The sequence below is a fragment of the Mandrillus leucophaeus genome, unplaced genomic scaffold (assembly GCF_000951045.1).
Source record: "Mandrillus leucophaeus isolate KB7577 unplaced genomic scaffold, Mleu.le_1.0 Scaffold73, whole genome shotgun sequence".
Taxonomy (NCBI): Eukaryota; Metazoa; Chordata; class Mammalia; order Primates; family Cercopithecidae; genus Mandrillus; species Mandrillus leucophaeus.
In genome coordinates, this window is record NW_012107919.1 from 604558 (window position 1) to 618954 (window position 14397).

Here is a 14397-nt window from a genome sequence, read left to right on the forward strand (position 1 = left end):
TCCTTTGTAGGGAAATGTATGCAGCTGGAAACCATCATTCTCAGCAAACTATTGCAAGAACAGAAAACCAGACACTGAATGTTCTCACTCATAGCTGGGAATTGAACAATGAGATCACTTGGACACAGGAAGGGGAATATCACACACTGGGGCCTGTTGTGGGGTGCGGGGAAGGGGGAGGGATAGCATTAGGAGATATACTTAATGTAAATGAGGAGTTGATGGGAGCAGCAAACCAACATGGCACATGTATACATATGTAACAAACCTGCACATTGTGCACATGTACCCTAGAACATAAAGTATAATAAAAAAAATTTCTTCAAACAAATGATAATGGAAATACAACATACCAAAATCTATGGGGTACAGCAAAAGTAGTATTAAGAGGGAAGTTTGGAGCAATAAACACCTACACCAAAAAAGTGGAAGGAATTCAAAAAACCTAACAATGTACCTCAGGGAACTAGAACAACAAAAATATCCGAAATTAAATAGAAGCAAAGAAATATAAAGATTATAGCAGAAATAAATTAAATTGAGACCAAAATTTAAGAAGATTCAATGAAACAAAAAGTTGGTTTTTTGAAAAGATAAAATCAACAGACCTTTAGCTAAAATTTAAAAAAGAGGAATCCTAATTAAATAAAATTAGAAATGAGAAAAGACATAACCAAGACCACAGAAACACAGGGAATTATTAGAGACTATTACGAAAAACTATAATCCAACAAATTGGAAAATCTAGAAGAAATGGATAAATTCCAGGACACTTGCGACCTACCAAGATTGAACCAGTAATAAATAGAAAACCCCAACAAACCGGTAATGAGTAACAAGGTTGAAGCTGTAATAAAAAGTCTCCCATCAAAGAGAAGCCTAGGACCTGATGGCTTCACTGCTGAATTCTACCAAATATTTAAAGAAGAATTAATACCAATTTTCCTTAAACTCTACCAAAAAAATTGAAGAGGGAATATTTCCAAATTCATTCTATGAGGCTAGCATTGCCCTATTATCAAAACCAGATGAGGATAGAACAACAGCAAAAAAGGTAACTAGAAGCAAATATCAATAATGAGCACAGATGCAAATATCTTCAACAAAATGCTAGCAAACTGAATTCAACAACACATTAAAAGGATCATTCACCATGATTCACCCCAAGGATGCAAGGATGATTCAAATAATATGCAAATAAACAGACATGGCACATGCATCAAAAAAACCAAGAACAAAAACCATATGATCATTTCAATAGATGCTGAAAAAGCATTTGATAAAATTCAACATCCCTTCATGATGAAAACCCTAAACAATTAGACATAGAAAGAACATACTCCAAAATAATAAAGGCCATATGTGACAAACCAACAGCCAATATCATATTTAATGGGAAAAAATTGGAAAGATTTCCCTGTAAGATTGGGAATAAGGCAAGGATGCCCACTTCCACCACTTTTATTATTCGTTATAATACTGAGAGTCTTGGCCAGAGCAATTAGACAAGAGAAAGAAATCAAGGACATCCAATTTGGAAAGGAAGAAGTCAAATTAGCCTTGCTTGCAGACAAGATAATCTTATATTTAAAAAAAAATCGAAAGACTGTACCAAAAAACTGTTAGAACTGATAAATGAATTCAGTAAAGTCATAAAATACAAATCAACGTATAAGAATCAGTAGCATTTATATACACCAACATAATCTGAGAAAGAAATCAAGAAAGCAACCCACTTATGATAGCTACAAAGAATATAAAATTACCTAGGAGTCAATTTAACCAGAGCAGTGAAAGAGCCATATGAGAAAAACTATAAAACACTGATGAAAGAAATTAAAGAGGTCACAAGAAAATGGAAAGATATTGCATGCTTATGGATTTGGAGAATTAATACCATTAAAATGACAATACTACTCAAAGCAATTTATAGATTCAGTGCAACCCTTAATCAAAATACCAATTACATTCTTCACAGAAATAGAAAAAGCAATCCTAGAGTTGATATGGAATCACAAATGATTCTGAATAGTTAAAGCAATCCTGAGCAAGAAAAAAAAAAAAAAAAAAGCTAGAGACATCACACTACATGACTTCAAGGTACACTACAAAGCTGTAGTAACCAAACCAGCATGGTACTTACATAATAATAGACACATAGATCAGTGAAACATAATGGAGAACCCGGATACAAATCCACATTTCTTATAGCCACCTCAGTTTTGACAAAGGTACCAAGAACATACAATGGGGGAAAGAACAGTCTCTTCAATAAACAGTGCCAGGAAAACAGGATATCTATATGCAGAAGAAAGAAACTTGACCCTTATTTCTTACATACAAAATCAAATCAGAATGAATTAAAGACTAAATCCAATATGAAACTATGAAGCTACTAAAAGAAAACATTGGGGAAATGCTCCAGGACATTGATCTGGGCAAAGATTTTTCGGGTAAAACCTCAAAAGCATGGCAATGAAAGCAAAAATGGACAAATGGGATTATTAATACATTGAGCCAAAAGGCTTACACACAGCAAAGGAAACAATCAACAAAGTGAAGAGACAACCACAGAATGAGAGAAAATATTTGCAAGCTATCCATCTGACAGGGGATTAATAAGCAGAAGATACAACGTGCTAAAACAACTCAATAGCAAAAAAAAAAAAAAAAAAATCTGATTTAAAAATGGGCAAAACCATCAATGACAGACTGGACAAAGAAAATGTGGTACATATACACCGTGGAATACTATGCAGCCATAACAAGGAATGAGATCATGTCCTTTGCAGGGACATGGATGAAGCCGGAAGCCATTATCCTCCGCAAACTAAGACAGGGACAGAAAACCAAACACCACATGTTCTCACTTATAATTGGGAGCTGAAAAATGAGAACACATGGACACAGGGAGGGGAATAACCCACACTGGGGCCTGTCAGAGGAAGGTGGGTTGGGGGAGAGCATTAGGAAAAACAGCTAATGCATACCAGGCTTAATACCTGGGTGATGGGTTGGTAGGTGCAGCAAACCATCATGGCACATGTTTACCTATGTACCAAACCTGCACATCTTGCTCATGTACCCCAGAACTTAAAAATTAATTAATTAATTAAATTTAAAAATGGGCAAAAGATCTGAATAGATTTTTCTCAAAAACACAACGGTGAAACTGCTTAATGACACATTTCACAGAACATATCCCTGTCATTAAGTGATGCAGAGCTGTAGATGGATTCTTTCTGTAATTTTATTTAAACCTCGCTAACCCTATGAGGTCTGTAGATTTGGTGCTAATGCACCTTCATGACCACTCATTCATTCTTCTAGCATTCTAAGTTTTCCTTATCATGGTTTATGATTATGTATTTGTGGGGTCATTTGACCAATGTCTTCTCTATTGAACTGTGAGCACCATCAGGCTAGTGATGATGACCATTTTTTTTCTATTGCATTCCAGCGCGCCTAGGACGTAGTCAACAATAAATACTTGTAGAATGAAAGAATGAGTTCATCATTCACCCTTGCTCTAGGCATTGTGCTCAGTGGGGAAAATGAGGAACAGAGTGGTTCAAAGACTTGCTGTGGGCTAACCTTTCTTTCAAGAAGTCCCGGTATGTTAGTCCCCTGCAGATACTGTAACAAATTACCACAACTTTAGGGCCTTATAACAGCACACATGTATTACCTTCCAGTCGTGAAGGTCAGAAGTCGAAAATGAATCTTACAAGGCTAAAATCAAAGGGTTGGCAGGGCTGCTTTCCTTCCAGATGCTCTGCAGGAGAATCTGTTTCTTTGCCTTTTCAGACTTCTAGAGGCTGCCTGCCTCTTTGGATTGTGGTCCCACAGTCCATCTTCAAAGCACATCACTCTAACCTCCATTTCTGTCAGCAGACTTCCTTTCTGACTCTGACCCTCCTGTCTCCCTCTTACAGGGGTCCTTGTGACTACATTGGTTCCACCTGGATATTACAGCATATGCCTCCCATCTCAAAATCCTTAAATTAGTCACATCTGTAAAATCCCTGCTGCCAGGATTCCCTGGGGTCATTCCCTTAGCCTTAGATGGATCTTACCTATAAAGTAAATAATCATGAAGTCAAGAGGGCAGAGGTGGGCTTGCTCATTGGAGTAGAGAGAAATGGATCTTATCTATGAAATAAAGAGTAATAGAGTAAAGAGGGCAGAGGTGGGCTTGCTCATTGGAGTAAAGAGAAATGGATCTCATCTATGAAATAAAGAGTCATGGAGTAAAGAGGGCCGAGGTGGGCTTGCTCATTGGAGTAAAGAGAAATGCCAGTGAAGGTATTTTAGGGAATTAATTCCTGGGTAAAATGGAGGCCCCTGGCATGTGACAGGCCAGAGGTGACGAGTCTGCTGCTTAGGGGCAAACAGGGAGTGGAACAAACCTTAAATGGCCTTCCGTGTTGACGTACAGAATCTTATAAAAGTTGCAAATTATTTATCCTGTTGGTGTAGCCCCTCGAGTTATCAGTATTTACAAAATTCTTAGAAAACCTAGAAGAATGTAGTGCTTGCTGCGGGGTGAATAGAGGGAGGGGGTGTGAGGCATGAGCCACACCCTATGGGCATATTCGCTGTTCAGAGAGTGGAACAAACATACATCTGTACGGGGTGGGGGCTGGAGTCCAGAAATATGGACCCAAGGCAGGCCACCTGGACCTTCATGTCTAGATACCTCACTGTGGGAGGAAAGGCACCCAGCTCTGGTATCAACAAATTAGAGGCAAAGCCAGCTCTCCTGGCTCATGGCTCCAAGCTGAACCCACTGGATGGAAATATTTGACTGCTGAAGAAAGGTTAGCTCTTGAGTTCAGGCTGAATTCATTCAACAGATATTTGTTCAGCGCCTCTGTGTGCCAGCCAGCCCTGTCCTGGCAGTGGTGAACAAGTTTGATGTGGCTCCTGTTAGCTTATGGGCATGTAAGGGAGGCAGACACTCGGCAGGTAAATGAGAACAGAAAATGATTCTAAACTGTAGTAAGGACCAGGATACTGAGGATACTGAGACAGAAATAACCACGGATGGGATGGAAGGGGTGTGCATTTCAGAGGGGAATGCCAGGGAGGACCTCTCCGAACACGCATCATTAACGTGAAGGCCTGAGACAGAGGCCTGGGGAGAAGCACATGTGGGGTCCCAAGGTGGGCCAGAGCTTGGTGGTTTTGAGAAATGGAGAGAAGGTGGGAAACAGTGGCCAGAAAAGCTTGACGGAGTTGGGAGACCATAGACCTCAAAGGCCTTGTGGGACGTGGCAGAGGATTTGAGGGTTTTTCTAAAAAGCAGTGGGAAGCAAGGTGACCATTTTAAGCAAGAAATTGATCTGACATGCATAAAAAACAATATCCTTGAGAAATATGGGCGTTCTCTATTGTTTTTCTTTTTTTCTTTTTAAGCTATTAGTTTCTGAATGCTTAGTACATACTGGGTGCTGTGCTAAGCTGTTTATATGCATTATTTTGTCTAGTATTTTCAACAGGCCTAAACTGGAGAAAATGTACTCATTTTACTGGATACTAAACTGAGGCTGAGAGAGTAACGTAACTTTGCCAAGGCAAGTAGCAGAGGGAGATTCCAAACCCAGGTCTGTCGACTCCCATGTTTGAGTATCTAACCGATTTATTTTCTCTCAGTCTCCCTCCCCTACTTTTCACAATTAAAACACTGTGGTAATATATATAGATAACATAAAATGTGCCCTTTTTTGGTATCACAAATACCAAAATTTGAATAATTTGAATAACGGGCTATACCACATGGATTTAACACACTACAGCATATTATTAATAATACACATTCCACTAGGAAAACTTGGCACAGGTAGGAGCTTGTGATCTAAAAAAGAACTTATGCAGGATTCATAATCTTTGCTTCTTTCAAGCAAGCTTAGTTTTTGTCCTGTGCATATGGCCTGTGTTTATTTTCATCCCGTGGCCTTTGGGTGTGCTATTCTTTCTAACTGGATGACTTCCCTTCATTCTCTCAGCCTTTGAAAATATTTTTTTTCTATGTTAAAAAGAAGCTATATATATGTATAAAAGAAAGCTGTATTGAGTGAGAATTTTTAGATATTTTACTTGCAATGAGAAAGAAGAAAAGAAGTTGAATGTTATAATGTAGTACAGTAATAAGCATCAGTAGAGTGACATGTTATAGTTGATCAATCACCATTTATTGAAAATTCAGAGTGGCCAGCATGGTCTTAGGGTTTATGGACACACAAAAACATTTTACCTATAGGAAGATATAAATGTACGATGAGGGGAGAGAGAGCTAAGGGGTAAAGCAGAGTGCAGATAATCAGAGGAGGAATGGAAGGATAGAGAAGGCTAAGAAAATGTGCCATTTTAGCCATTTTAAGTGTGTAATTCTGTGGCATTAATTAGATTCCTGTGACTGTGCAACCATCACCTCTATGTAGTTCACCACCCCAAACAGAAACTCTGTAACCATTAAGCAACAACTCTCCATTCAGCTTTCCCCCAGCTCCTGGTAACCTTTAGTCTACTTTCTGTCTCTATGAATTTGCCTATTGTAGATATTGCATTGAAGCAGAATCAGACAATGTTTGTCCTTTTGTGTTTGGCTTCTTTTGCTTGGCATGATTTCAAGGTTCATCTACATTATAGCACATAGCAGTTGTTCATTCCTTTTCACAGCTGAATAATATTCCATTGTATGCACATACCTCATTTTTTATTTTTTATATTATTTATTACTATTACTATTATTATTATTTTGAGACAAAAGTCTTGGTCTGTCCTCCAGGCTGGTGTCCAATGACACAGTCTTGGCTCACTGCAACCTCTGCCCCCTGGGTTCAAGCGATTCTCGTGCCTCAGCCTCCTAAGTAGCTGGGATTACAGGTGTACACCACCGCTCCCGGCTAATTTTTTGTATTTTTAGTTGAGTTGAGGTTTCACCATGTTGGCTAGGCTGGTCTCGAACTCCTGGCCTCAAGTGATCTGCCTGCCTTGGCCTCCCAAAGTGTTGGGATTACAGGTGTGAGCCACTGCATTCGGCCCATATGCTTCATTTCGTTTATCCATTCATCTCTTGATGGAAAATTGGGTTATTTCCACCTTTTGGCCATTGTGAATGAACATTGGCATACAAGTATCTCTGAGTCTCTGTTTTCAATTTTTTAGATCTATACCTAGAAGTGTAATTGCTGGGCAATTCTGTTTAGCTTCTAGAGGAACTGCCAAACCGTTTTCCACAGGGGCTGCACCATTTCGCATTTCTATCAGCAATGTACAAGGGTTCCAATTTCTCTGCCTCTTTGCCAACACTTGTTTTCCATTTTTTCCCTTGGTTTGGATCACAGCCACCCTAGTAAGTGGTAGCTCATTGTGATTTTGATTTGCATTTCCCAAATGACTTGTGATGTTAAACATCTTAGCATGTGCTTGTTGGCCGTTTATATAGCTTCTTTGGAGAAATGTCTATTCAAGTCATTTGCTCATTTAAAAAACTATGTTGTTTGTCTTTTTTATGGTTGAGTTGTACGAGTTTTAGAAATATGTCCTGGATATCAAGCCTTTATCAGAAATATTTTCTGATATTTTCTCCCATTTTATGGGTGGTCTTTTCACTTATTTGATAATGTCCTTTGCTGCACAAACATTTTTAATTTCAATAAAGTCGAATTCATTTTTATTTTGTTGCTCCCGATTTGGTGTCATATCTAAGAATCCATAGCCAAATCCAAGATCATGGATGGAGATTTACTCCTGTGTTTCCTTCTGCTATTTCTTGCTTTTAACCATTAAATTATTATCCAGATTTTAGAAGTCATTCACTTTGTCAGCAGATCATCAGAGACATGGGAAGCACAGCTAAGTCAGTCGTGGGGGTCCCCCTGAAGGGGCTCAGACAGTAGTGGTGGAAACAAATCTCAGTGGTGATTATGCTGTGATGATGTAGCCACTCATTCCCAAACACCAATGTAAGGATCTTTTCTGGTCCACTAATGTTTGTGGAAAAATGATTTAAAAAGTCAAATTTTCATAAAACTAAATTTATTCCATTTAAATAACTGTCCCACATTGTGCAAGTGGCTACCTTCTATGATAGTGGCATGTTCTTATGACCTGAGGCTAAGAGTAGATGATGATACTTTCTTTAAATGGCTCTACTTGGAAAATTGAGAGTGACCAACCCTGTGTCACACTTCCTAATTTAGGGAGGAAACTATGAAATTCAAGGGTTTAGAAGCCACTGCAGATGCTAGAGTTCATTTATGCGGGCCTGCGAAGCATGCTGGTGATCCCTGCCTGGAGTTTCTTGGGAAGGGTTTGTGGGGATCTTGTCCAGATTCATTTCCTCAAATATCTGACTCATTTCAGCTGTAATTGTCATCTTTGTGCAAAATTTTTAGAAATGGAGAGTGGGGAAAATGAAGAGGAAATCAAAACTAGAAGGTCTGTTTCTTAGCCTGACTTTTTTCGGGCAGCCTCTGACTGATTCCTCTTATAGGTTTTGCCAGATGGTTTTTGTTTTTATTGAAGGTATATATAAAAAAAGAAAATGAGAAGGAAAAAATCCTGCACAGAAAGGGATTTTTTTTTTTTTTTTTCTTATGGGAAAGAACACTCAGTTGCACTTGGCGCCTGAATGAAGTTGGGCTAATGAGTTCACCATTGTAAAACAGTGAAATTCTCCCAAACATACTAATTAAGGTACTTTTTGTCTTTTCTGTTGGTTTTCGCTTTGGAGGTACTATGAAAATAGTACACTGAAAAATTGAGGGGCCGAGTTTGGAAGACATGACATAGTCTCTACTGGGCAATCGGCCTTGCACTTGAATGACCTGGTGTGGAGACTGGTCTCCAAATTTTCTGATGGCCCACATTCCTGGGCTGCAGTGTGTAGTCATGCAGTTTAATGGCTGCCTATGGATCTGTGCAGTGCACAACCTGTGTAGTCATAAACAGCAGCCTGATGTATTCTAATAAAAATATAAATGAGCATAGACACCTAAGAGATGTGTGCTGGTTTATAAATTATATACATTAAGTTCTATTGTCAATCCACCTAGATTATATAATGATGAAACTTGATTTCATTTTTTAAAGATAAAAATAAAAATGAATAGCAGTTAAAACAGATTTCATCTATGCTCCCATGGGTGGTTTCAAATATTCCTTGGGGTAGGTCTCCCTACTTTGGAGACATTGGCCTGGGAAGAATTCACATGGATCTTCTTTCTCATTCAGGCAGGGCAATGCATTTATAGGGCAAAGTTGCCTCTTAGCAGTAGAGTACTTAAGAGTCTTACCACTCCCTGCCAGGCCCTAGCCTCACCTGCTGGTTTTCCATTTCAGAGTACACAGTCATTAATGAAGCCTGTCCTGGAGCTGAGTGGAATATCATGTGTCGGGAGTGTTGTGAATATGATCAGATTGAGTGCGTCTGCCCCGGAAAGAAGGAAGTTGTGGGTTATACCATCCCTTGCTGCAGGAATGAGGAGAATGAGTGTGACTCCTGCCTGATCCACCCAGGTGAGTGTGGAGTGGGAGACCTCAGGTTGCCTTCATGTTGTTGGAGGCAATGAACAGGCACAGGCTGAACGCCTGAATTCCAGCAGGCAGCCATCAGGACGCTGTGGTGCCATGATTATGAAAAGTGACACAATTCAGCCTATTCTAACTAAAGGCACAGCAATAAAAGGAGTCAGTACTCTTTTCAGTGTTAAACTTGTACAACTTTGAATTCATTCACTCATTCATTTAACAAGCTGACTGAGCAACTTTATGTACCAAGTCAGATACTAGGAATACAATGATAAAACAAAAGACACACTCCGGCATTCCCAGAGCTTATAGCCTGGGGGGATATGGAGAACAGGCAGCTACCATACAGTGTAGTAAATGCTATGATAGAGAAGCATGGGGGACTATGGCAACATGGATGGGAATGGGGGCAGGTGGGAGGAAAGTCAGTGAAGACTTGCTAGAGAAGGTGGTGAGCATGCTGATGGGAGAAGCAGACTAAACAAGGTGAGGGGGCTTGGGAGGAGAAGTCAAGCCACAGAGGATAACATGTGCCAAGGTCCTGTGGCAAGAGGAAGCATGGGGTTTTGGGAGATGCAAGTAGCAGTCTGGCAGGAGAAATGTGTATGTGATGAGAGACCTGGATAAATGGAGAGAGGGAGGGAGAGGGAGAGGGAGAGGGAATGAATGAATGAGAAAAGATTAAGAGAGAGCAATCTGAAGGGAGGAACAGGAGCCAGATCCTGAAGTGCTTTGCAAACTGTGCTTCAAAGTTTAGGCTATATACTGAAGATATTTTGGTAACACTGGAAATCTTTTAGTAAAGAAGGAAAAGCAGATTTTTCTCTTTAGCTGTAGTATGGGAAAAGGACAAGCATGACTAGAGGCAGGAAAGAAATAATGGGGACCTTAATAAAGGTACAAGCTCTATGGATGGAGAGAGGTAGAGGGATTTGGGATCTGAGAGTGGAACTGACCACACATTGGGATCTGTTGGGTAGGATAGGAGAGGGAAGGCAAGAACAGAGTCAAGTCTGATGCTCTGGTTTCTGAGCTGGACACTTGGGAAATGGTCCCGGTGATATGAATGTGTCTTTGGATGAAATGAGACCTTCTAGCAGTTACTTCTTTGTGGTGATTATTGATCTTCCAATATCTCCCACTTGATATGTACAGTCAAAATATTACATGTTAAAATCAATTGATATAGTTCCTTTCTGTTTTGTGATGTCACCTATTTGATATACAAATAGGTTTGTTGTTTTTATGTGTTTTCCATATTTGAAAACACAAGCAGATGTACATATACATATATATTTTTCCTCTTCTTACACAAAAGATAGCATATCATAAGCCTTGCTAACCATCTTGCTTTTTTCTCTTATTATTTTTCGAGACACTGTTTCACTCTGTTACCCAGGCTGGAGTGTAGTAGCTCAATCATGGCTCACTGCAGCCTCTGCCTCCCAGGCTCAGGTAATCGTCCCACCTCAGCCTCCTGAGTAGCTGAGACTACAGGCAAGTGCCACCACGCCTGAGTAATTTTTGTATTTTTTATAGTGATGGAGTTTCCCCATGTTGCCCAGATTTGTCTCGAACTCCTGAGCTCAAGCGATCTGCCTGCCTCAGCCTCCCTAAGTTCTGGGATTACAGGGATGAGCCCTGGTGCCTGGCCTTGCTTTTATCTCTTAACAATATATGCTGGAGGTCACTCTATGTCAGTATGAAACCATGTTCTTCATTTGTTTATATGGTTGCATGTAACTGCCTTGTGTGGATTACCATAGTTTATGAACATTTGGGTTGTTTCCATCCTTTTGCTGTTAACAGTACTACAATGACTACCCTTAGGCATACATCACTTAGTAGTTTTGCAGTGTATTTTCGAGGTAGATTCCTGGAAGAGGGATCGCTGAGTCAAAGGGGGGCACATATGTCACTTCCCAGCCTTGCTTTGCCATGTTTTCTCCATACATGTGGCATTTTTTCCAGCAGTGTGTGACAGTACTGTTTTCCCTAAGCCTTGCAACATGATGTGTCATTTGGATGTTTGCCAGTCTCATAGGTGGGATCATGGACAGTTTCAGTTTGCATTTCTATCATTATGATAGATAATGATCTTCTCTCTGCTGGTGGCAGTGGAGCAGCAGGATCAGGGTCGAGGGGCACCAATGGCAGGGATGTCAATGGTGACTTCTAGTAGCATCTGGTAGCACCAGGGTCCTCACTGGGCCAGTGTGGTTTCCTGTAGTTCTAGGTTGTATAGCTCTGCATTTGGTCCCCTGGCCCTTCTAGCAACTTTGTGAACTATCTAATGTCTTTTTTTCCTTTTTAATTGATACATAATATTTGTACACGTTTATGGGGTACATGTGATATCTTGTTACTTGCATAGAATGTGTAATAATCAAGTCAGAGTATTTAGGGTATCCATCACCCTGGGTATTTATTATTTCTGTATTTAGTGTCTTTTTAGTATAGCCTTGTTCATCTTAATCACCAGGCTGGTGTCTGTGGCTTATATGTAAGCACTCTGATGTGACTGTGCTAAGAAAGAGAGTTGGCCAGGGCTGCTGATAGGATTTGGCTCTGTGTCCCCACCCAAATCTCATCTTGAATTGTAATAATCCCCACAGGTTGTGGAAGGGATCTGGTGGGAGGTAATTGAATCCTGGGGGCAGGTCTTTCCCATGCTGTTCTCATGATAGTGAATACGTTTCACGAGATCCGATGGTTTTATAAGTGGCAGTTCCCCTGCACACACTCTCTTGCCTGCCACCATGTAAGACATGACTTTGCTCCTCATTTGCCTTCCACCATGATTGTGAGGCCTCTCCAGCCATGTGGAACTGTGAGTCAATTAAACCTCTTTTTATAAATTAACCAGTCACAGGTGTGTCTTTATTAGCAGTGTGAGAACAGACTAAGACAGCTGCTGGGGGCAGACTCAGTCCATTTGCCTCCTCAGCAGTGATGAGATAGGGAGTTAAAGACGGGGAATTGGCATGTAAGTAAAGATAGTCTTTGGAAGGCACAGTGATCCTGCAGGGACCCAGTTATGGGTCACATGACTACTGGAATTTGACAAATCATACAGTCATATCTCAATATCCACGAGGGACTGTTTCCACAACCCCTGCAGATACCAAAATGCACAAATGCTCAAGTCCCTCAGTTGGCCCTGTGGAACTCCAGGGCTCTGCATCCTGTGACTACTGTATTTTTTAGCCGTGGTTGGTTGAATCCATGCATGTCAAACCTGTGAATACGGAGGGCCAGCTGTATTAGCAACTCATCTTCTCTGATAGAAGGGGACACTGGAAGAAGGGAAGCAAAATCAGGATAGTGTGGAAAGAGAGAGCTATGCGTCTCTCTCCTACAGTAACCACACGTACATACACTACAGCCCAAGGAAAACCTAATTTCAGCTGAAAGCAAAGAAGCATACTATCAGCTCGAGGAAATGCTGTTTATCTTAAGAAATTCAGAAGCTTGGATTAGCCATTCCTTCTTCCTTCCTTCATTCACTCAAATAATATTTATTGAACACTTACTATGTGCAAGCCACTGTATGGTGCTGTGGATACAATGTTGGATAAGATACAGTCCTTGACTTAAGTCTATTATAGGAAAACAGATAATAGGCTGTTAAAATTGAGCATGCTGTATGCAGTGGCAGGGATAAGAGTTCGTATTTTGTATCATAGATACTATGTGCAGGCACTTTACTTGTGATAATTTAATTAAAAATTAAAACAGTCTGAAGAGGTAGATACGATGTCTAATCCCAGGGTTAGGCCATTCTCACATTGCTATAAAGAAATACCTGAGACTGGATAATTGATAAGAAAAGAAGTTTAATTGGCTTACGGTTCTGCAGGCTGTACAGAAAGGATGGTGGCATCTGTTTCTGGGGAGGCCTCAGGCAGCTTTTACTCATTGAGGAAGGTAAAGCATGAGTGAAAGTAGGAGCACAAGAGAAGGGGGAGGTGCCACACAGTTTTAAACAATCAGATCTCAAGAGAACTCGCTCACTATCGCAAGGACAGTACCAAGGGGATGGTGCTAAACCATTCATGAGAAAGCCACTCCCATGGGCCAGGTGCGGTGGCTCACGCCTGTAATCTCAGCACTTTGGGATGCCAGTGTGGGCGGATCATGAGGTCAAGAGATCGAGACCATCCTGGCCAAAATGATGAAACCCCGTCTTTACTAAAAATACAGAAATTAGCTGGGTGTGGTGGCACACACCTGTAGTTCCAGCTACTCGGGGGGCTGAGGCAGGAGAATCCCTTGAAGCTGGGAGGTGGAGGTTGCAGTGAGCTGAGATTGCGCCACTGCACTCCAGCATGGGTGACAGAGCGAGACTCCGTCTAAAAAAAAAAAACAAACACACACTCCCATGATCCAATCACCTCCCACCAGGCCCCACCTCCAACATTGGGGATTACATCTCAACATGAGCTTTGGGTGGGGACACAGATCCAAATCATAACACCCAATTGGACAAATGAGGACACTGAGTCACAGAAAGCTTAACCAATTTGCCCAAGGACGCACAGCTGCACAATGGCAGAGCCAGAACTTAGTTCTGTGTTTTGCTAAGTGGGATTGAATCATTTGTACTTTTTCTCACGACCCCCGACTCCCTCAAGAGACCACGTTTCTAAACTGGTCCTTGTTGCAGAATCACGCAAACCCCTCTGGTGTGGCCTGCTGGTTGCGGGGAGCCTGACACATTCCAGGGTGAGCCTGTTGTTAGACAGGAGAGCTGTTTCCAATGGCATCCTTTCATCACAGAAGTATATGACATAGAAGAGTATTTAATAACACAGGAAGATATTTACTATCTATTATGAAATTCAAAAGTAAGTTACAAAA

At 40.8% G+C, this 14397-nt stretch overlaps 1 protein-coding gene across 5 annotated transcripts in view; it reads left to right on the forward strand.

Moving 5' to 3' along the window:
- The window catches only part of PAMR1 (peptidase domain containing associated with muscle regeneration 1), a 113350-nt gene that overhangs the window by 29826 nt on the left and 69127 nt on the right, over nt 1–14397 (forward strand). For 4 of the 5 annotated variants that reach the window (XM_011965512.1, XM_011965509.1, XM_011965510.1 and 1 more), the window contains one exon: nt 9349–9525. In XM_011965512.1, the coding sequence (XP_011820902.1) occupies nt 9396–9525 (130 nt within the window). In that variant the 5' untranslated portion in view covers nt 9349–9395. Of the gene's footprint in view, nt 1–9158; nt 9175–9348; nt 9526–14397 lie in introns of those variants that run through there. The other variant, XM_011965514.1, reaches the window with a different exon arrangement.